A 23,341-nucleotide genomic window follows, 5' to 3' on the forward strand; every position below is an offset into this window, starting at 1 on the left:
TCTCTTTCTCTATCTCCCTCCCTTCCCACTCTAAAAATAAATAAATAAAATCTTAAAAAAATACAGTTGATCCTTGAGCAACATGGGATTTTAAAAAATAAATACCATAAACATACAAGGTGGGGCAGAAGTAGGTTTATAGTTGTTCATATGGAAAATAATACAATAATTAATAAATAGTGCAAGAATAGACTGTTGTGCATACTCACAACTGTAAACCTACTTTTGCCCCTTCCTATATTTTCTCTTCCTTATGATTTCCTTAGTAACATTTTTTCTAGTTTATTTATTATAAGAATATGGTATATAATACATACACACATAAAATATGCGTCAATCCACTGTTTATGTTATCAGTAAGACTTCCAGCCAACAGTAGGCTACTAGGAAAGCTTTGGGGGAGTCAAAAATTATACTCGGATTTTCGACTGCATGGGGGGATGGGTGCCCCTCACCCTTGGGTTGTTCAAGGGTCAGCTGTACACTGCACTTATAAGGGAAGTCAAGAATCAAGGGCGTGACAGGCCAGGCGCTGGGGCACGTGTGTTCAGGTGGGCACATACTACCGCCAGGGGGGAGATCAGGCTGAGCTGGGTGGCATGTGGCTCAGGAGGAGGAGTGGTGGAGGCATCTGGGGGCATTGGTAACACACAGGTCGCTCATGCAGTGGAGCCCTGTGGCCTGTCGCGTGCAGGGAGGCCCCACACTGCCCCACCCACACACTTGAGTGCATTTGCAGGAAAGCCCACATGTTCCCAGGCCAGTGATTCAGACCTACCTTCCTTTGGACAAAAGCACTGTAGACAGGGACGTTTTTTTCCCACCACCCTGAAGTGCCTGGAGGAGACAGGACAAGAGGCGGAGGGAGTTTCCAGCAGCCAGCCAGCAGGAAAGCGATCTTAGGACTTGAGGTCACTCACAGGCAGGATGCTGCCCACCCTCACCTGCCATCAGAAGATGCATGGACAGGCTCACTGGCACCTCCACCAGGACAGATCCCCCAAACTCTTGCTAGCCACAGTATATGCCCCTGGGAAACACGGGGCCACTTCCAGCTGGAGGGAGGGCGCTCATGCCTTACAGATGAGGCGAAGAGACTGGCTCAAGGCCACCAAAGAAGGCCTTCCTGGGTTCGAGCCTGAGCTGAGAAAAGGATGGGGAAAGCTGCCCCTGAGGCCCCAGGCCACTGGTCCTGAGCTGAACACATTGCCAATGTGACCCCTCCAGCCTAACCACCTACGAGGCAGGCCTGTTCCTGTCCTTACGGTGTGGACAAGGAAACCCAAGCACAGGGAGGTGACCTGGCCCCAGCCACACAGCTGTCAAGTGGCGGAGGCTGAGTACCTGCTCTGTGTCCACATGGTGCAAAGGGCTGTCAGTCAGGCACCACCTCGGGGACTCACTGACCAGGTCTGGGGCAGCATGTAGTTCCGGATGGTGAACAAGTGTTCCAAATGATTCTGCCACCAGTCCACACCTGAGAGCCGCTGCCTCAGCCCCTTCTTCCTGTGACCAGCCCAGGCGCACTTGGCCCAGCTGGTCCTCACCTCGGTACCTGTCTCCTTGTAGCTGCTGTCCTCGGTCCTGCCGTCCTGAGGCCCACCTCCCACCTTCACCAAGGTTCCCTTCCAGGAAGATCCTGTTTTTACACTGAAGTCATTGTGACGCAGGAGTGCCCACGGGCCTGTGAGGCACACGCTGTGGGGACGGGCAGGGCTGCAGCCGGCCCTGACACCGCACTGGGTGCTGAGCAGGCCTCGGGGCAGAGTGGGGTCCAACCTCAGTTCAGAGACTCCCAGCACCTCTGAGGCCCTGGGCCTCGTGGGCCAACTTCAGAGAACTGGTCCAGGTAAACTGGGCCAGGAGGGGAAGAGAACCCTGCTGGGGCACGCAGGAGCCTGCAGATCCAGGGCGGCTGGCCCTTTGCAGCGGTCTCCACCTTCCGGTGGCATCACTTCAACCTTTGGCGGGGAAGGCAGGTGGTGCGCCATTCACTTTGGACTCAATTTAGGTTTTACCTCAAGGCCCAAAAAGTCTGGCTGTTTCTGGGCCAGGTTTAAGCTGGGATGTCAGGAGTTGCTGTTAAGAACCCATTTCCGGGGAGTTTCAGAGCTCACGCTGGTGCATGTCGGTGTGTTCTGCAAGGAGCCCGCCCCAGCATGGGCTTCACTGATGCCTGGGCCCTTCCCGCTTCCCTCAGCCCAGCGGCACATCAAAGCCACAATGGGGAGGTTCCCTGTGCCCGTGGGAGGTAGGGCTATTAGCGGCACCTTCCCACAGGTGCAGCACCTGTAGAGAACTACCTGACAGGCGAGGGACAAAGAGCATGGACCAAACTCACTGCACCTGGTGTGGGGCAGCGGCACCCTCTGGGGTGGAACCTACTTCCCCTGAGTTTTCCCAGCTCTGGGTAGGAACTGCCCCACCTCCCTTTTTGGAATTGGGGAATACCTGGCCAGGGTGGGGGCAGGGAGGGGCTGCCCACCCCTCTAGGCAGCTGTGACAAGCTGAGGGGTCAGACCACAGAGAACCTTCCCCTTTGCCTGCCACGGCCTCCGTGCCACAGCACCACGAAGCAGCAGCCACATTCTGGGAACTCTTTCTCTTTTATTGCCAAGTATCAATTTACAAGGAAGTTCCAGTTTTCGTTTCCACCCTGGTGTGCAGTACTCATGAAGCATGAGTCACACTGGTAAGCAGGTTCTTCCCTGGAACGGTCCCTCAACCCAGAAGCATGAGGTTTCCTAATGCTGCTCCTCCTTGAGACAAGAATTATTTACATATTTTTCAGTTCAGAGGAACATTAGGAATAGGAACCCTTACAGTGTATGCCCAGTGTCAACATGACTACATGAAACATTTCTTATTGCATCTAGAAAAGATGAGAATCAGTTCACCCCATGCTTTTTTTTTTTTTTTTTTTTTTTTTAAAACAGTGCATCTTGAGACCTTGGAGAAATCTTGTGTATGTCTGTGAAGGGGTGAGTTTCTTCACTCACCCGGGTCACTTGCTAATGCCAGTGTTTTGGTGGGAAGCTGCCTTCTGCGGAGAGCGCAGGGCAGGGCAGGCTTGATGGAGGGGAAGGGGAGCGGAGAGGGCCTGCTGGTGGAGGTGGGGCCCTCCTGCCCACCCCTCCCTGGGGAGCTCCTTGAGCTCGCCCCATCTGACTTTTGGGGAGAGGCATCCTTACTCAAACCAGAAAGGACATGTGCTTCTCCACAGCAGCTTTCAAAGTTGAGCTTTGGGGGTTCATGTGTCAAGCCTGCCCCCTGACTTGGCAAACCCAAAGGGCCCAGTGTGGACTTGGGGAGGGTGAGACCAACCCCAGCCGATCCTTCTGTAGGGATGTGGAGATGGGGCTGGAAGGGCTGACTGAGGCTAACCCCAGAGATCTGAGTCTAAGGACCCGAGGGGTCAGAGGGCCCCCCCCCCCCCCCCCCGAGGCGGGCTGGGCTGTCTCCCCTGCCCAAGACATTCCTTCCCCTTCAGTGCTCTGAGGCCACAAAGCCACCTACACCTGGACTTCAGACAGTGGGCGGTGGGCTCAGGGAGGGCCTGGGTCCGCCTGCGTGGGCTTGTTCCTCCCAATAATGCCGCTGGCCTGGGAAGTCACTGGTCTCTTCACTCCTGCTGCCCCAGTCAGTTGAAAACCAGACTGAAGGTTGGTGGACACAGCTCCTGGAGGCCTCTGATGACTAGAGACCCGCGCCCACAGGCACGACTGCGCCTCCTCCGCAGGATGTGTGTTTGCTTCAGGAGGCTGAAATGTGGCCTCAGCAGGCCCTGCTGTGACAGCTGGATTGAGGGAGGCAGTGAGGATGGTGTCCTCTAATAGATGGATGATGAGCATTCGCAGCATCTTCTGAGGCCACCCGGTAACTGGGCTCGGCCGACACCGACGCTGTGTGTGCTGACACCCCTGGTGGACACATGGAGGAAAGTTGTGGAAGGTCTTCGCATGGACCAGAAGGAAGGGGGGGTCGCTTGGCTGTGCCAAGTTGCAAGGAACACGTTGGCTGCTTTACTGGATATGGTGGAGAACTGCCCCCCGCCCCCCACACACCCAGCCCAAAGGAAGAAGGGACTGGGCAGAGGGTTCATTTTAAAAACAAGCTCATGTCTTTCTTGCAGCAGCAGAGAGGAGGTGCGCAGAGCTGCGCGGCAGGTGATGTAGAGGATGGCTTCCATGGCCTTTGCTTCCCATCGTAGCTGCTGGGGCTGGGGTCCTCATGGTCCCAAAGATTCTCTCTTAGACAAACAAAGATGGCAGCCACAGAAGGTGATGCTGAGAAACAGTCCTGCTTGCCTCCAGCCCAGAGAGATGAGGAATGGGCCCCAAGCCAGGAGCTGACTGCATGACCCCCTTTTGTGAAAAGATCTTTCAGATAACCAGTGCAAGGCCCCTTGGCTGCCACGACAGAGAAACTCTCAGCTCTCTCCACTCTGTGTGTACCTGAGAATGCATGTGTCTCCCTTATTTTGTTTAAAAAATACTCTAAACTTTCCAGGAAGGTACTTTATCATCCCACAGGCTTGCAGAGTCAGTGAGCAATAAAGAAGTAAGAATCACTTAAGAAAACAGAGAACGCCAGACTGAGAACTCTAAACCCAAACAACTGGGATGTTCAAGGGAAAATGAAAATGAAATCTGAACAGCAATCTTACACTTTTTACATGACATCAAACCTTAGCATTGAGGACTTTTTTGGACTTTGTCTTTTAAAAAATAGATGCTTTTTAAATAAATGCTTTTCACCTGCTGCCAAAAGCGGAAATAAATACCCAAAAAAGATGTTTATCAAAGTTCACTTTTCTACAAATTTCTACCTACAGCGACCTTGTCCACTTCTTGTGTGCACAATGGGATGGCACGGCGGAGCGGTGAGCAGCCTGGGGAGGGCTGGCTGCTGAAGGGACTTGTGCCGAAGGGCCCTGCCCCCCGGGGGGCGGTGGGGCTCAGAGAGCAGGAGCCCAACCTCCTTCCCGAGGGCCACCTCAGCCCTCTGGGTTTGCTGGGGTGTCTCCACCAGGCCCAGCTGTTCTCCACAAAGTGCGAAGTGAAAGAGGAATTCAAATGCAGTCAAGGAGCACAAGGGTGGGTGGCGAAGATGGTTGCTGTGGATGCTCCCAAAGTGTCTTTGGAGTCAGTGGCACTGGGTCCCTACCAGCGGGGCCACACGCACAAAGGGAGGCTGCTCAGCTCCCACTTAGTGCTCGGTGGGGCCTGCTGGCTCTGGGGGTGCAACCTCCTCGCCTGGGGTCACTGTGCCCTCTGTGGCTAGTGTGGGGGGTGGGGGGATGCCTGCAAGGGTGCGGAGGCTGTGGGGGTCAACGGGTGGGATGAGGGTCAGTGACTCTACACTTAGCGTGTCGGCAGTGTCCTCACAGAGCAGGGAGATGGTGGGCTGCTGGGCCGGGGTGAGGCTGGGGGACAGACTGACTGTCTCCATGTCCACGCTCCTTGCCAGGCTCTTGCTGGGCCTGGTGTCTGCTTCCATGTCATTGATGATCACCAACTGGTCAGGAAGGTTAGGCTGAGGCTGTTCCATAGTCATGGGGTCATCTGGGTGGAGGGAAAGCAAAGGGACACTTAGCTCTGAGACATTCTGCTCCCGCTGGCACCCTCTGCTCCCATCCTGAACAAAAGCCCAGGGAGATCTGGGTGGGAGATGGTGGTGAGGATGGAACAGCTGGCTCCACCTCCTCCTTCTGGGGACACAGAAGCTGGTAAATCCAGTCTGACTGAGGCTTGGTGGAAAATCTGTCAGGGCCCACGGTTACCCTCACTTGTGATGCAAGGAGAAAACGAGGGGTTTGTGCAAAAATCAAATGGTGGGTTATGGAAGCCCCTTCCTGGGTGCCAGGGAGTGGCCCAGGTGGGGTGTATGTTTGCACGGGTCCTAGACCACCTGCCTGAGGGTAGATACATATTTAGCGAAGAAATGGGCTTGGGTGTGCTTATCACTTTATGCCATTTCCAACATCTAATTTGGTGACATTTAGCCAAGAGGGGACTCACTGCGTGCGACAGTAAAAAAATTTAAAAAGGAAATTCTATAGCACTTTTTAACTTGTAGAACCAAACCCAAACCTCAGACGGGTCTGCCTCCTGTTCCTTCTCTCAGTGCTGGGTGAGCACTCAGGAAGGGACTGTGGTCACCCGGGACCACTCCTGCTCCCCATGGAGACAAACCACGCCAGGAGGAGGGTACGGGGGGCTCTGCCTGAAACAGTTATTCTCAGAGCGGCAATTTCTTTTTTTGGGTGCTTTTCAAAATCCTTGATTGGATTACAGCCCAATGGCCTAACTTGCTTTCCAATGACGAATTTGCCTGGATGGAAACACCAGTTGTGGCGGGAGTGCACTGTGGAAAACCTTTCCTGGGGTGTCACAGGCCTGCAACTCGACAACACCGACAGGAAGACCATGGGCATCTCCTCTGGGGAGCAAATTCTAGTGTGCAGACTGTGGGGCTGACAGGCTGCCGGCCAGAGGTGCCGATGACACTGCGGAGCTGCAAGTCTGAGCGCGCCCTGGGTTCTGGGGCTGGTGGCAGGCACTCTTTTGTCCAGTGTGACTCCAGCTAGTTTCTCCCTTTCTTATAAGTTTGCCAAAAACAAAACAGAATTGCAAACTGAACACAGAGTAAAAAAATTAAAAAAAGAGCAAAATAAAACCATAGGGCACACAGATGGGATAAAAGAGAGGACAGGATCCCCGTCGTGGAGAGAAAGTGCAAGCAACAGATTGAGTTTCCGAAAGTACACGTTGGCGTTTCTTCCCACAAGACTCTCAGGCAAGATGAGCACTGCAAGGTCCCAGCTAATGTCTTTATAAGGCCTTTTTATTTTTATTTTTTTTTAGGTGAAATAAGGCCAGAGGAAACCACTGTGTGGGACTCTGGGCCTGTCCTCACTCCCGGAGGGTGGTGGCGGGGCCCCACGAGCACCAGCGGAAAAAGTGATTCGAGCGGGGTGTGAGCTGGGCCCAGCATGCCGAACACACCACGGGCTCTCTGGTTTCTCTGAATTTCTATGACTCTGCTCCGTTCAGTAAGGATGCCTGTGGTGACGGGCTGATTTCGAGGCCCAGGCTCAAGTTCCAACCCAGCACAACCTGCCCGGCATTCATCAGGGTGCATGGCTCTCTGGGAGGGGGCTCGCCTGCTCTGGTGGCCTCCACCTCGCTTCACATGAGCGTGAGCACGCCCGTGAACTTTGTACGTATGGAGATACATGTAAGTTCAGCTGCTGACAGGGCAGTTCAGAAATGACTAGTTCTCCAAATGGCACTTTTGTGCCATCTGGAGACAGAGCTGCAAAGCATTTCCTTCAAGTTTTTCTCAAAACTTCTGTGTAAGAGTTCCCTCTTTGCACATCAGCATTTGCATGCAGATATTCAAAAAAGCTGGCAAACCTCTTTCCCTGATCCCTAACGGGGTTTTTGCTGATGAGAATAATCAAGGATATGGGAAAGTTGCCATCAGATATATTAAAAAACAAACCAACCAACAAATAATACTATATATACAAAACTGTTTTCTTTTTTAGGAAAAGAACGAACAATTTTATTAAAGGGGATGGGTCCCCCTCATAAAAATAGCCTCTATTCTTTTTTTTGAAAGAAAAAAGTAACCTCCTCTTACCCATCACCCACAATATGGCCTTACTTTTATTTATTTTTACTTTATTATTTTTTAAACTAAGAACTGCTTCCTGAATGTGATCTTCACATTCATCCACTGGGGGAGGGGGACTCTGCCAGGTTTTTAGCGGGGAAAACTACCCAGTGGGGACACATTTTCTGGCCAAGTGCCGAGCTGCAAAGGTTACTGCAGCTGGTGTTTTTCGAGGTCTGAGGCCACAAGCTAGGGCCTGCTCCAGGAAATGAGGGGTTTGGGGAACACTCTGGCCTCCCCGCCAGGGGCGACAACTGGAGCGGGAGTGGGAAACCCCGGAAGTCCAGGTCTCCGTGAGCGGTGCTTGACCTCCCCAGGCTCTGCCCCAAGCGGACCAGCGCGTCCCTGGAAGGCACCCTCCACCCTCGGCAGCTGATGTTTGGCTTTGGAGCAGGGGCTCAGCTGACCCTGGTAGAGTGAGTTAAGTTTCCAGTAAATATTTGGATTTGATGTGTTCAGTCTGGAATAGGTGGGCCTGAGTGATGTGGGGAAGAAATGAACAGCACAGCACAGCAAGTCAGAGGGCAAAGCTCAGAAGAACAGCTTTTAAACAAAAAAGAAGGCAGGAGGCTCCTGACTGGCAAGTGCCACTGCTGCGGAGTGGCAGGGCACACATGGGAAAGTCTAGGAAGCACCAAGGGCGGAGGCAGCCGCGATGGACCCAACAGGTGCGCCGCGGCCGCCAGACCAACCTCGCTGCTGTTTGGAGCACGCAATGGAAGAAGGAGGATGATGGCATTACCTTCGTTGGTGTGTCTGCAACTTTTGGCCTTTGGCTGGAATGTGATTGCAAGTATCACTTAGCTTTGAGCAAAACCAGGGAAAAAAGGAAAAAGGGAAAAAAAAAAAGAGCTGACTGTTGCTTTTTGCAATTTCTACCACCCAACCCCGTGGCCTAAACTGGGGGTGCTCTGAGAGGGCTGCACTAGGAAACCTGCCTCTAGCTCAGGGCCTGTGCTGCGCCTGACACTGGCCTGCTCTGCATGCAGAGAGAGTGACAGCATTTCCAGGTTGCCTGGGGCTGGCGTGGAAAGGGGCAAAGAGCCAGGGGTTTTGATCCTCAGATGAGAGGAGGCTACAAAGGGATTGGGAGATCCAGTGTCAGGGGAAGCAGAGGAAATGCCCACTTTGAGGATGGCTCTCAGGTCGTGACCTGGCGTCTCTGGGGCCCAGCCTGGCCTGGCTTGCCATGCAGAGCCTGCCAACTGTAGAAGTGCAGCGTGGCGCGGGGGCGTCGCGGGCCCATGGAGGCTAAGGGAGGAGACCTGCCTGAATTGACTGTGCCAGAGTTGCCGTGACAGCTGCCGTTCGAAGCACTAAACCCAGTGGCCGCCGTGACTGTCGGCCTCCGACAGGCTGAACACTCGCCGGCGTCCTTTCCTGCCACTCCTGACTAGAGGGAAACACAGCGACAGGTCACAGAAAGCCTTCAACAACAGGACAGAGAAAGGTGACACAGGGACGGGCACAGAGCAGAGATGAACACTAAGCATCGATGAGAGTGCAAGGGGAGGGGGGCAGTGCCCCAGCAGGAGCTGTGACAGCTGGGGTGTGGGTGCAGCCCCCCACGCGGGTAAGACACCCCCAGTCAGCCCCCCCGGGACGAGGTGCTATCAGGACAGCTGAGGTTTGGTAGAGACAGTGAAGATTTGGTCCTGTTGGAAAGCAGAGAGTGGGGCCATCAGCGACATCTGGTCTCAGTGAGAAACCTCAGGGGGACAGAACAACAAAATTGCCCATCAGTTTTGGTGCGAACCAGCAGTTACGATGTAAACCCTGCATCCCCAGGAGAGTCTGAGGAGGAAAGGCTGTGTGGTTGTGGGACGGGAGCCAAACCAGCTGGTGAAATCAGCAGATTTCTGACCCAAATGATAGGGCCGACGGTTCTCGGTGTCACCACCCTAAAGCCAACAGCGCAGCTCTGCGAGTGCTGGGAGAGCCTTGGGTGGGCGAGGCGCTCCGAGACATCCTCCCCAGCCGTGAGGTGGCAATGTATCTCCAGGCAACGCTCTGGCGAACTGGACCTTTGAGAACCAAGACTGAACCATGGCGGGAAGATCTGAGACCTGGCACCAAGCGGCCTGGGGGTGGGCTCTAACTGGCTGAAAGAAATATGTTAGGAGTATTTCCTTGAGAAGGAAGGGACCATCATCTCTGAGACAGAGTCAGAATTACAGCAAAGCTTAGAATTAAGGCTGCAGAACACAAGGTGAAGGTAACTAATGCCACTGAAGTATAAGCTTAAACATGGTTGAAATGGTACATTTTATGTTATCTATATCTTACTCCATTTTTTAAAAAATGTTGTGGAGAAAACTGGGGAGAAAAGACAATACTTCTTACTTGGATTTCTGCCCTTGAAATTCCTGCCTGACTCTAGTAACTGAGTTCAGGGACACCCAGTTCAATCTTGGGCTATCTGGCTCTAAGTTGGCCCTAAGGGGATCGTGTCATGGGGTGAAGGTCATACATTCAGACAATCAGCTCAGGGAGCAGGCAGGGATTCAGGAGGAAGGGCCAGCAGAGCAGTACCCTGCCTCTGGCAGGCTCCAGGCAGAACCAAATCTTCCTTCTTCCTGTAAACCCTGGGGAAGACTCACAGTGTCCACAGCTCCTAATTTTACGGGCCCACGGAATGGGCATCAGAAAAAGCAGGTTGCCCTTCACTCTGACTTCATTTCTTTAACAAACACTTTTTCTTTCTCCTGTAAGTAGCTCCCCAAGAACACGCATGAAATGCAGCAATCTAGAGACGGGAGGCACAAGTGGCTAGTTAAGGATGAAATGCAGGCCACAGAGCTCTTTCCTGAGATGATTTTCTTACCAGAATCCCTATGCAGAACATGAGTGTGCAATTATGTGTGGAAGTATGTGTAAGCATGCATTTGCATGTTTGTACATGCATGTGTCATCTATCATGTTGTGTGCACACTCATAACTCAGAAAATATTTCTGAAGAATTCTTACTGATCCTACACTTGGTTCCAAAGTTGGATCTATTTTCTCTTTCCCGCCATATGTCCTCTGCAATTTCAGCTTCTCAAAACAATAAAATGTTTAGGAAAAAATATGCTGATGCCCACACTGTAATTTTCTCACTGGGGAGCAAGCTGAGGCCTACCAGGCCAGCTCTGCTGGGCGAGTGGGCGACAAGGGGCCGGTTCCTGGATGCTTCCCAGTGCAGGGCGCCCAGCTCTCCCCAGAAGGACTTGAGGATCTTAAAGCATGTTTGAAAAAGACACTGGGAACAAGTCAACTCATGTATTGGGTGTTGAGACTGGATAGTAAAGTCCCCTCCGCACACCATTAACAGGTAAATAGTTAAAGATGAACATAAAATCCCTCGCTCCCAACTCTTCCTGGTTGTTTACTTTGGTTTCCAGAGAATTCAGTTTGAACATTCCTTTGGTTGGGAGCATCCACTGGCCCTGGTTTGAGGGTCAGTACTTGCAAAAAGCCCCTCACAAGCATCCACGGCTTGTCTCTGGCACACAAAAGAGCATCCAAAGCAGGTGCTCCCAGCCCAGAGGGTCTCTCTGGGCAACAGGCAAACCAGTGACCCCTCTGGGTGGGCTCCTTTCCCCTCCCTGTGAGGGGCCCTCTGCCAGTGCTGGGCCGTAGGCTTTGGCCCTGCTGGCCATGGAGACTGTTTCTCAGAAACAGGCCACCCTGACAGACCCCAGGGAGATGGGGAAAAGGAATCAACCTGTCTCCTGACGGATTCCAGGCTCCTTTTGGGAGACACCCAGAGACCGCCTTCCTCACGGAGCCCTGGTCTGGTCAACCCCTCATCCTTTGGCTTTTGTCCTTGTGACGCCTCCTCTGGGAGCTGCCAGCCCCTGCTGCAGCTGTTCGGTGTTGTTGGAGCCCCTGCATGTGTCCTTGGTTGTAGTTTCTAACTGGACACTTCTCTGTGTGGTCACCTGATGGACTGCACACTCCCCTGCTAGCCTGTGCATACCATACTTGGTTACCCTGTATCCTAGTGACTGTGAATCACAGGGGCTCAACAAAATCTGCTTGTTTAGAAGAAGTTAATACAGTGTAGGTGGGGTACCAAGACTGAGGCAGAAAAGGTGCAGAGAGATGAGCCACTAAGAGGCTGAGGGGCTGGGTATGCGGCCAGCTTATGGAGGGACCCTACTGAAATCAGGTCTGACAGCCACAAAACTGAGTCTCTCATACTGAAGGCCCCATGGGAAGCTGAGAAAATCTGCATTTGCTATAAACCTGTCCCCTTTCAAACTCAGGCAGGAAATTTAAGGTCCCCTGGGCTGGACAGAGGGTAGAGGCGGAAAAACAACTGGGTATCAGAATGGTTTCATGTCCTCATTTGGGGACGCACCCATTTGGGCTGACAGAGGAGATGTGGCTGTCTGCGGTCTACTTTGCTGCTGATTTGGGGGGACCACCGGGCTTTCCTCTACAGGGGCTACAGACCCCAGCCTTTGCTGACTGGGGTGCACAGTTACCTGGGTCTCTGCAGATGGGCTGTGGATTTTCACTTGGACTCTTGAACAACCATGCTCATTGGAAGGAGAGATGTGTGCACCTCATGAGCAGTGCCCAAACCTGGGGCCCAAGTCTCTGTGGCGCCCCTCAAGGTACCTGAGATCGACCGACGAATCCCATTGATATTCTGCTGGGTTGTTTCAGAAGGTAGGGCATGGGTTTTGGAGTTGTCGTGACTAGGGTTCACACCTGGGCTCCTCCGCTCACCAGCAGCAGCATCTTGGCCAGGCTGCATGACCTCTCTGGGCCCCCGTGTTTTCAACTGTACAATGTGAAGTGGGATTCCACGCAGAGGTGTCTGTGAAGCACTTCTGAGCCCAGGGCCTGCCACATGGGGGCTCAGTTTTGGGAGAAGCATCCACTGGGACACTGTGCATCAGTGTATATCGAGGAGGCTGTGTGGTGGTGCCATGCCACACTGACTGCTTAAACAGTGGGAGGGTCACCCCTGGCTTCACGGGTCTCCTTGTACAATTCCCGGACTGAAAACTGTGGAGCAGAGACACAGAAAACTGGGCCTGTGTCGTTCCCTGGTGGATGGCACTTTCCATCTTTTGTGCACTTTCCCAACCAAACACTTGGCTGAGCAAAGCATGGCTTCAAGAGCGAAGAAGCCACCAGAGTTTGCTAATTCTGGCTGCAGAGAATCTGGCAGCTGCTCTCCACACTGGGGGTGGGGGGGGACTTCCTAGACTTGGAGGCTCTGGAAACACAGGGCTAAGAATGCTTTTGATTCAGCATTGCGCCCTCAAAAACCACTTTGGGGACAAGTGGCCCCCTGGCTGGGCTGTGGGTTGAGGCCCTGGCCCACCCCCTGCCCACTGTCCCTCTAAGGAAGCCGCCTCTGGTAGACTGTGGGCAGGCCCTGAGGGTGGAGAGTCTGCTAAGAAGGCGACACAGGGCCAGCTTCTCCAAATCAGAAGCCTGGACACTGGCCACCACTCCAGGCCAATATCAAACCAGGAAACTGGCTAAAACCCACCTGTTCCAATAAAACCTTCCTCCCTTCTTCCACCCTTGGCTTCCCATTCAGCATGGCTTGGTAAGATACCAGGCAGATGATGAAACCATCTGGGTATACCTGGCCCTACAGGGAACATGGAAACCCCATGCGCTGTCTTGTGGATGCACCTGGGAGGTTGAGGCTAGCCTGAAAGGTTGGCAACGAGAGACAAGTGAATGGGGGACCTCCTGAGACCTGTAGCTCCAGCTCATGGGCCTAGGGACAGAGATGGTTCCTGTGGCTGGGTGCCTGTGATAGGCAATTGCTCGTGTACTCTGATGCTCTCTCTTCCCAGGGGTCAACAGTTGGGCCCTTGGTTAAGAGTGAAGCATAAGCTGCTGAAGAGGTGAGTTATTTCAGTGCCTGCAGCGATTCAGACAGGCAGGCTGGGCCTCAGGCTTCTACTGTCAGGTGGCATAAAAAATGAGGACTCACACGCTGGCACCCACAGGCCTGCCAAGGACGCACCAAACAGGAGCAGACACCCAGGAGGGCCTGACCGTCAGCTATTGACTAGAACTGCCTGGCTCCTCGACAGCCAGGCTAACAGCCCCTGCATTTTTGGGACAACGTTGCTGGCACCCTGCAGGGAACGGTGCAGGTAGGGATAGAGGGCTGAGGGAGGCCAGGAAAAAAAAGAACTAGTGCACCCTGAGCCTCTGGGGGGAGGTGCAGAGGTGAAGCCCTTGGGGCCACGCTCAGGGAAACATCTGCATACATGGCTGGATTTTGATAATGTGGCTCTTTGCTGGTTTCAGTTTTAGGCAAAGAAGTGTATGGGCTCATTTGTTCACTTGACTGTTGCCTGTTCTGCCTTACAAATGGAAGAAAGGCCCACCTGGCTACATAAGAAAGAGACCAAAACATAATTTTAAGTATACATGAGTTTGGGTGCACACAACACAGACAGAAATGTGCACATGCAGGCAGCACATGGGTGTACACACAAGCACACACACAGCCCTGCACTTTGGCCCCCAGAGCCAGCATGAGACCAGGCTTCAGAGGGAGGCTAAGGGATGTACTCAGCTTCTGGAGGGAGCGCTGTCTGAATTTCCCAGCTATGAGCCTGGGAACGGCAGCGGCAACTGCTTGGATATGCAGCCAACCTTAAACAGGGCTCAGAAATAGCTCAGAAAGGGCGGTCATCTCCCCCTGCCAGGGCTGAGAGAGGAGCAGGTGCTGAGCAGAAAAGGGTCTGAGTGAGGTGGCTTGAGGGTGACCTTGCTCCTTGAGCCTCGTGAAAATGTTAATAGGAGACAGAGGTAATGGATGCTTGTGTGTGGGGGGGAGGGGTGCAGGCAGGCTGAGGTCCCCCGTGAGCCACAGGCACACTGGCTTAGCCCTTTGCTAGGGACTGCAGAAGCTAAAAACTCCAGACAGAGGTGTGAGCACCCAAGGAGATCTCTGCCTCTGGAGCTGAGGGGATAGAGGCCAGGGGCCCTCAATTTCCCTGGCACCGAGGTAGCTCATGCCCTGGCACATGGCTTTTGTCATGATCCACTGATCTACAGCTTAACAAGAGTTCGGTCAGCTGTCCCTGAAACATGATGGGCGAGAGCTCTGGATGGGACCTCACAGGAACAGTGAAGAACACTGAAGGTCCCCAAATGGGGGTGCACAGCAGACCCAAGGGGTCATGATACTGGGGTGTGTGAAGCATCACACACTCTCAAGGCCCTCACTACCATCCCAGCTCAAGCTCTGCTCCTCTGGCTGCACTTTGGAGCCATGTCTTTCAGTGAGCCTGGCGTCTTTATTCCTGGGTTTGTACACAACACAGTGAGGTGCTCACGTGGGAGGGGCTCACAGAAGCTGAAAATGGGGATGGGGGGACACCCACTCACAAGTCCCATTCCAGGCTCCCTGTTCATGGGGTCTCTCTGTGACACTTGTGTAACAATTGTAAGTTACAGGAGGGCAAGATACGACGCTAGCACACCTTGACAGACACTTGGAAGGCAGCGAGCTGCACCCATGGTCACAGGTGACTGGGCTGCACAGAAGAGTTAAAGAGGAAACTGGTATGTCACGGAGGGGAAAGCATTGAGGGACATGATTCTTTTGCCAGGGTTCAAACAGTTGAGTTTAGGAGATCTTTCTTTGTGACACCTCAGGCTTTGGAGGTGATGAGGGGGTAGATTCAGGCTTGGCCTATTGTCCTCCCCCTCCACCTCTGTGGTCAGGGCAGGCCTTTCGGTGGACCGGCCCACACAAGGAATAATTCCTCCCCTGCAGGGAGCTAAATCAGCCAGCCTGTGGGCAGTGTCATGTCAGAGTGAGCATGGAACCCCCGAGTGGCAGTGGCCTCAAACAAGGTGGTGAGGAGAGGCTGGATATCAGTGGTCTTGGTGTCGAGGAATCACAGGTTCCCCAAAGACCCCCCACACTGTGCCGCTCGGCCAGTAAGTACCTGATGGGCTCTGGGCAACAGAGGGGGTGGACGATGAGCTGGCTCCTCCTGAGTCGCAGTGGCTGGTGCTCCCGCTGCCGCTGGGGCTCCCGCTGGCAGATGGCGATGGCGAGGACAGGGACGGCGAGCTGTGCTGGTTTATGCACTGGGCCACGGCAAAGCCTGTAAGGCAAGGTGGTGGGTGATGTGACCAAGTGGGAGGAAACCAGCCAGCCTGGCAGGAGGTGTACCATCTGCCCCAGCTGGGTGTGGGACCCTATAGGGCAACCCCCACCTCCATGGTGGGGCTGAGGCCTTAGTGTAAAGGCCATGCTAACCAACCCAAACCCAGCTCTTTGAAGGTCTGGGTCAGTTCCCTAGGAGCTGACCTCTCTGGTTATGGGACTAACCTGGACACACTTTGAAGCTGTTTCAAGGAAAAGGGGGCAGCCAGCCATAGCACCTGGGGCAGGACTGTGAGCCGTGAGTCTGTGTGCCTGATGCTGGCTGAGTAACACGCCAGCTGTGCTCTTGGAGGGGACACGCAGCCTCGGAGCTTCAGAAGCATCCTGGAGAAGTTCATGCAGGGACCTGGGACCTTTGTTAACGTGTCCGAGTCCTGCTGAAGGCAGGGCACCAGACCCAAGCTCTGAAGCCACACAGGGTGGGAGGGGAGAGCCCCCAAGATGCCCCCAGCTAGAGAATTCGCTCTGCCCTGGCATGTCTGGCGAATTTGGCATGGGAGGAGTGACAGCTCTGGTGAAAAGCTACCAGTTAGTCATGTGCCTCAAAAGGACGTTCTGGTGGTCCCATAAGATTATAAGGAGCTGAGAAATTCCTGTCACCTAGCAGTGTCACAGCTGTCATAGTGCAATGCATTCATTACTCATGAGTTTGTGGTGATGCTGGTACACACAAACCTGTTGTGCTACCAGTTGTCTAAATTATGTACAGTACATAATACTTAATATTGCTGATAAACGACTATGTTACTGGTTTATGTATTTACTTTTTATTGTTATCTTAGAATGTACTCTTTCTGCTAATAAAAAGTGTTTGCAGTAGCTGTGTTTAGCTTGTCTCTCAACTGCCTTGTCTTTTCTCATGCTCTTTACTCTCGTGTTGTTTTGGATGGTAACATGCTCTACAGGTCGTGGCCCAGGAGCTGTCGGCTACACCACAAAGCCCAGACGTGTGCACGGTAGCACACACAGCCTCGGTTTGTGTGAGTGCACTCTGTGATGTCTGTCCAATGATGAAATCGCCTATGAAGCGTTTCTCAGAACAGATGCCCGCTGTGTGGCTGTAATGATGGCACAGAATCTCACGTGGCCCTCGAGTGACTCAGTTTGGAGAGGAGACGACACATTTCTGGGGCCTGAGGCCTTCCTAGCACAGGGCAGTGGATGAGCCCCATGTTCTGGAGACACTCAGTGTGGGGTGAATCTTGCTTCACCACGTAGAAGCCCCGGAACACACGTCCTGTGCCATTTCCTGACTGCCAGCTGGGCGTGTTGTCACCAGCTTCTCATCACCCCACTGAGCTGGGGACACGATGAGAGTGTGTCCATTAAACTCCTGCACGGGTCTTGGCACGCGGTGAGAGCAGCGCGTTCTTTATGACGAAAGGGGCTCTGCTGCAGGGCCCGCCCGGGAGCTACTCTCAGTGGACGGTGCTTCTGCAGGCTGTGACATCTGTCTTATTTACAGTCTGCTTTTCTAAAGGGCCATGGCTTCTGATTTTATTCACTAAATACATGAAAGCTCTCATGGAACAAATGCCCATCAGTGACCCCAGGAGCCTGTGCAGACCTTGGTGGTTCCTGCTTCAGCTCCTGGGAGCTAGACAGGATTACCACACAGGTGCTCTGCAGGCCCCAGTACTTTTGCTCCATAATTCAGAAGCAGCAGCAAGTTGGGGAGGGGAAGGGGGACAAATCCTCCTTCCAGCTGAGAGTGGGAATCCTGATCCTCCTGGGATCAGCAAACCTCTCCTCTTCCTGAGTGCACTCCCCCTAGTCAGCCCCAAACTTAATTCATACCATCTGCACTGCCTGAAGCTCACACGGCCCAGCTCCTGCTGACAGTTCTGGAAGTTCTCCAGGCACTGACCTCGTCTTTTTCAGAACTCAGGAAGGTGGCAGGGTGCTGAGCAGGGGTGACTGGTAAGTGAAGTTATACTGGCACAGCCATAGTCCTCTGCTTCCATATCATCTGTGGCTGCCTTGGAGTTGTAGCAGTAGCACTAAGTAGTTGCCATAGGAACCACATGGCCTGCAAAGCCTGAAATATTCTACTCTTTGGCCCTCAGTGGAGCCTGGTAGCAGATGGAGCAGGGACTCTGGCACAGGGAAGTCTGGGTTCCATTCCTGATCGGTTCACTTTCCAGCTATGGGCCAGGGCAAGGCTGTACTTCCCTGAGCCTCGTCCCTTCACCCATCAGTGTGTGGGCACAGGGCCTGGCTGGGGGTGGACAAGGGGTGGACAAGGGGACCTGCTGCTCTTTCCCTCCCTTAGGACTTAGTAGGACCCTACACCTGGCCACCACAGAGGGGCTATTTTGTACTATTTGTGTGAAGTTATTTTTGTCTAAGGATCAGCTTCTTAAAAGTCACACCTCTACTTATATCCCCTGCCAGGCCCTTCTGGTTTGGGATGATGTAATGGCAGGTGGATGGGAGGCCTGGAGGGAGCGTGGTGGGTAAATTCACCCACCTCTCTTTTGCAGAGGATGAGACTCCCTGCCTCCACCTACGGGCGGAGGTCAGAAGAGCAGGATTAACGCACTCGAGTTCTTAGGAACAGGCACAGAGTGATGTTCTGTGAGCTTGGTGGGGGGAGGGTGTGCCTCAGATGAATGATGACAAACATAAAGACAGATCCAAACACGAGTCGGGAAGATCCCCAGAGGTAGTCAGCCGCAGCCCCACAGAACCAGCTTTATAGCTGCTTGCTTCTTAATCACTCAAGTGGTAAACCCCCAACTTCACAAGCTGTTTACCTGCCTCGAAAACGAAACGTCCTTCAACAAATCAAAATGTCAAGATGGCTTTTCCTGAGCCGTGTATCTACCAGAGCCATGGAAAGGGGGCCTGCACGTGTGGGAACAGAGTTGGGACTAAGCCTCTTGCCTTCCTGACTTCGCCTCAGCCCGAGGGGATGAAGGATGGTGCTGTCATCAAGGTGGTCACTCACCCCTGCTCTCAAGACATGTGTCTTCTCTCTCAGGCTTTTTAAAGCCCTGGTTTGTTGCCCTAAGACACTGCAGCTGGGGCCTGGAGGGCAGCAGACAAGATGCTGAAGCTGCAGTCAGACTAGCAGAATTCCTTTGTTTTGGCAAATCACAAACATCCTAAATAGTTGTTTTATAAATCTTTTTTTAAATGATTTTTTAAAATGTTGCATCCCCCCCCCCCCCCACCTCCACCCCTGCCACAGCTGCTCACTGGGGCCCTGAGGCAGCCAGCATGCGTTGGTGGTCAGGCCACTGACTGGCAATAAACACTGCATATCTGTTGTATGTGCTGAGAGTTAAACAGACAAAAAAAACCCCACCTGTTTGTAGGGTCTAGGTGGGCAGAGGTCACTGAACCCATCTCTCCCTCACTTGCGGCTACTAAAAATCCACCTTGCCTGCTTTTCTCTCCCTTCCCCACGGCACTGGGAACCCAGGAAGGCCCAACAATGTGTTGGTTTTTTTTTAATCTGGGTGCCCAGATCCGTCCTGTAATTTCAAGGGGCTCCTCCCCAATTAAGGTGTCAACCACCTTGACCTGGTTTGACTTGTCAAGGGTCAGAAGGCCACTGAAGGGAGTTCAGGACCAGGGCCTGTGGCTGCAGCGCCTGTCCTCCTGCACTTGCTGGGTCTGGGCAGGGCAGCTCCTGAAGGCCCGGCTGTGGCAGTGGAGCCAAGGGGCTTTCTGGGCGTGAGTTAAAGACACTCGGACTGCCTCGTACTGGCACACGCACAGGCAAGCCAGAGGTCATGGGACAAGGGCACAGGCAAAGAGGCCTCCCCGAGAGCTTCTCCAGCAGATATAATTCTTGGCTCTCCCAGAGTATGTCTCAAGAGCAGCCTGCAAAAGATGTATCAAAGACTGAAAGATTTTCACACTACCTGACTGATTCCACATCTGGAAGGGTGTGCTGTGGAAGGGATCCACCCAGAGAACTACGCGGGTGTTCAAAACACTGGTGTGTGCAACAGGGAAGTGGAGACGATCAGAACAGCCAAAAACAGGGAAAGGCCAAATGAATGCTAACACGTCCAGATGATGAAATCCTCTGCTGCTGATAAAAATGCTGCTATGCAAGAAGACAGAGTGTAAAGGGAAACACTCAAGACATAGTAAGTAAAAAAAGTTGGTAAAGGCATGTCCCACATGCTCCCATTGCTCTAAAATAATAAATAAAATACAGGCTCTGCCTCCTTCCTTATACAGAGAAGAACAGATAGGCTGAAGGGATCAGAGCTGAAGTTGGAGGAGAACCCAGTGGTTTTATTAAGGTGAACTTTATTTTTTGTGCTTGCCTGAATTTTTCAAGATTTCTAAAACAGACGTTAGTTTAAACCAGGAAAACAAGGGAGGGTGAAGGCAGGAACACAAGCTGCCAGGGGGCGGGACAGGCTCTGGCTTCCAAGTCCCTGACACACCCCTGGGATCTGCCCTAGCTTCCAGACTCTCTCCCTAGACTAGCTAAGAACCTCCCCGAAGCTGGAGCAGGTGCCGTGCTCCGGAAACTGGCGGCCCTGCGCCATGGGCAATGTCCGGGAGTCTGAGTTTCCCAGGGGTAGGCCGGGTCCTCCTGCTGCTCTTTGGCCTTCTTCTGCCAGTTATTCTGGGAAGATGAACTCATGAGTAAGTCTCTGGCATTTGTCAAGTACAAAAAAGTACAACAAAAGGGTCAGCCTTCTATTTGAGGCCCACTGATAGAGGGAGCACAGGGCTGGGAGTCAGAACCCCAAGTTCGAGTCCCAACTCTGCCCAAATAGCTTTGCAATCTTGGACAAACACCCTTTCCTGTATTAGTGAGAATCTCTTGGCTTAAGTAGTCAATAGTTTTCTTTTTACCTCTAAGTCTGAATCTGATTTGAACTGTGAGAAGGCACTAAAAATGTACTTTTAATATACTATTTACACACCCCTTCACTTTGGATAGCACGTCCACTAAAGTTTTCCCCATGGACAGCCAGGCTGCTGAGTGAGTCTGGACCCAGGTCTGGCCAACAGCAGCCCAGGGGCTTGCAGATGTGATATGCTTGGCTCACACCACGCGTGTGTCTGTTTGTTTTAGGTACCACCATTTTATATACTGGAAGATTTCACATGCAAACCTGAATTTCTGGCTTCATACAAAATAGAAAGATCTGGCATGACTGGGCCCCTCTGACATCTGGAGGGAATGAGTGAATTGGCTCCTCCCCTCCCCAACCTGACTTTTGTATCAACTCCCTCCTCAAACCCTACCCCTCAGAACCAGCAGGTGAATGTGTTAGGAAGGGGCCGCCTGCCTTTAGCAGCCTAGGCAGGTCCTCACACTGCATGACAAGAACCACTTTCTCTCTGCCTCAGCTGGGCTGTTCTCTTAGTCCAGAACTCCTTATTGCCTCTTTTCAGTTTTCACAAATCCCTTCCCCATTCTTTAAAGCTTGCACAGCTTAGAGCCAGCTCAGCCCAGCTGCAGCCTGGTGGGTTTAATTGTTCTCTCTCCTGTGCCTGCCCTGTCCACCTTGGGGCCTCATCAGCTATATAGGAGTTGGCCTTCCCAAGCAGAGAATAAGAAACTTGACTTCCAAGATGCTTTGCTATTTTGTGCAATGACTATCATTACTTTCACGTTCAGCATCTGGAATCCTCTGTGGCCAAGAGGGTTTTGGACAGCATTTCTGATATTGTGAGCTGTTTCCCGATATCCATTGTCCCCTTCATCTGCAGTTACAGAACCTGGCAGCTAGGCATGGCCAGGTGACTAAGTTGTAGCTGAAGAAATAGAAATAAATGTGGCATGTTGGATTTCAGGAAGGCTTCTTAAAAGGAAAGGTGTGTGCCTTCTTTCATTCTGCTACCTAAAACATGGATGTGATGGCTGGAACTCCAGCAGCTATCTTGGACCATTAGAATGAATCACATATTAGGGAGCACTGAGATGGCAGAATATTGAGCAGGAAGGAGCTTGGATCCCTGGTGCCTTTGTGGGGCCCTTGACTACCTTCATTCAGCTTTTCTCTGTCTGAGAGGGTAACACACTTGTCCTTTGGATTTTTCTTTACTATGTGGTTGAACCTAATCTTAACTGACATTTGTGAAAAATCATTGTTAACTCAGGGAATGTGATCTGAGTTCCATAGGGAGAAGGGACTGGCTGACTCCCACAGCTTCCAGTGTAGGGGAAGCTGCCCTGAACTTCTGGGGGGAAATCTGGGAGTGGGAGTGGTGGAGAGAAAGGAGGGGAAGGGTCAACCGAAATGGGGAGGTGACCTTTCCACAATCCCCCATATCTTTAGGAAATGCACCTTCAACTCTTTCTTTGCAATGTGCAAGTGGACATTTTTGGTGGAAACCAGTGAAGGGAACTGAATTTTTTCGGGGTTCATACCAGGTCACAGAGAGTTTATGCATGAAGGCCAAGACCTGGAAACAGTGGGGGTGCAAGAGACTAAAGGGTGGTAAGGCTTGCATGTGCACGGGCCAGAGAACTCGGGCGGGGGGAGGAGGTTGAGCCAAATGTTTCCTCATTTTCCAAGGGGCAGAGGGGCCCTGGATGACCTCTGTTGTCTGCTCAGAGCTTGTGCTGTCTGGCAGACTGCAATTCCTCCAAGGGCACTGGCTGCGTGACTAAAGTGCAACTATTTCGGGTTCAAAACTGGAAGATGTGCAAACTACCTAAGCATGTGAGGGATTCCACAGGGACCTCTTCAGAGAGCTGAAGTGAAAGGAGCCCAGCTGGCTTAGAATTCATCTCAGGGATTCCGCACTCAGGAAGCTCAGCCCACAGCCTCATCCCCTGCAGACACTCTTCTGTGTCACCTGCTTCCAGGGAGGATTCAAGGTGGCTCATATTTTAAAACCCAAACCCAAATGCCATAGTTGCCCAATACTGACACCATCAAAACACAAACTAAATGATGAAAGTCCAACAATAGAAGGTGGGTAGAAAGTGAAGTTACCCTAGAAGGACTTCCAGCTATGGGAAGCTGATGTTAACACTTGGCTCTGAGGGCCCTGGGAGCCAGGATCTCAAGGAAAACCTGACTCTCAAGGCATTCCAGTGCATGTGCTAGGTTCCCATCCCATTACACCCTTTCAGGCAACGTTGCCAAAGGCAGCCTCCTGGAAGAGACAGCTGTCTGGCTGGAGATAAGGCCTAGTTCTGGGAAGATCCCAGAGCACTGCACCACAGGGCTCTGCAAACTTTCTTCCTCAACATGAGACTTCAGTTCATATACAGGAGGAAAATGGAACCTGGAATTATACCCACAGAGGTATCTGTTTATTCCCAGATACCTCTACAGATCCTACCTTTGAAAATCATATACAAGGCAAGTGGGTACCTTAAAGACTCGAGCCTGTGGGCTGCAAACTCGAGAACCACAGGGCTGGATGGGTAACATCAGTGAGTGAGGAGGGGCCAGGGACAAAGGCCTGATAGTCCTCCCCATTGCCATCAGTTCCCCCGTTTGACTGTGACACGGCACACAGAGACACATTGGAAATGACAGGGACTGGGGATAACTGTACAGTACAGCTCCCCAG

At 52.6% G+C, this 23,341-nt stretch overlaps 1 protein-coding gene across 11 annotated transcripts in view; it reads right to left on the reverse strand.

The window, feature by feature from the left end:
* Positions 1-2,587: 2,587 nt before the first annotated feature.
* Positions 2,588-23,341, reverse strand: part of CLEC16A (C-type lectin domain containing 16A) — a 220,710-nt gene continuing 199,956 nt past the window's right edge. For 7 of the 11 annotated variants that reach the window (XM_028507807.2, XM_036020925.1, XM_028507813.2 and 4 more), the window contains 2 exons: positions 15,609-15,770; positions 2,588-5,564 (listed from right to left, as the gene is read on the reverse strand). In XM_028507807.2, the coding sequence (XP_028363608.1) occupies positions 5,209-5,564; positions 15,609-15,770 (518 nt within the window). In that variant the 3' untranslated portion in view covers positions 2,588-5,208. Of the gene's footprint in view, positions 5,565-8,949; positions 9,074-15,608; positions 15,771-23,341 lie in introns of all 11 variants that reach the window. The other 4 variants (XM_028507839.2, XM_028507847.2, XM_028507830.2 and 1 more) reach the window with 2 other exon arrangements.

Source organism: Phyllostomus discolor, chromosome 3, assembly GCF_004126475.2.
Source record: "Phyllostomus discolor isolate MPI-MPIP mPhyDis1 chromosome 3, mPhyDis1.pri.v3, whole genome shotgun sequence".
Classification (NCBI taxonomy): Eukaryota; Metazoa; Chordata; class Mammalia; order Chiroptera; family Phyllostomidae; genus Phyllostomus; species Phyllostomus discolor.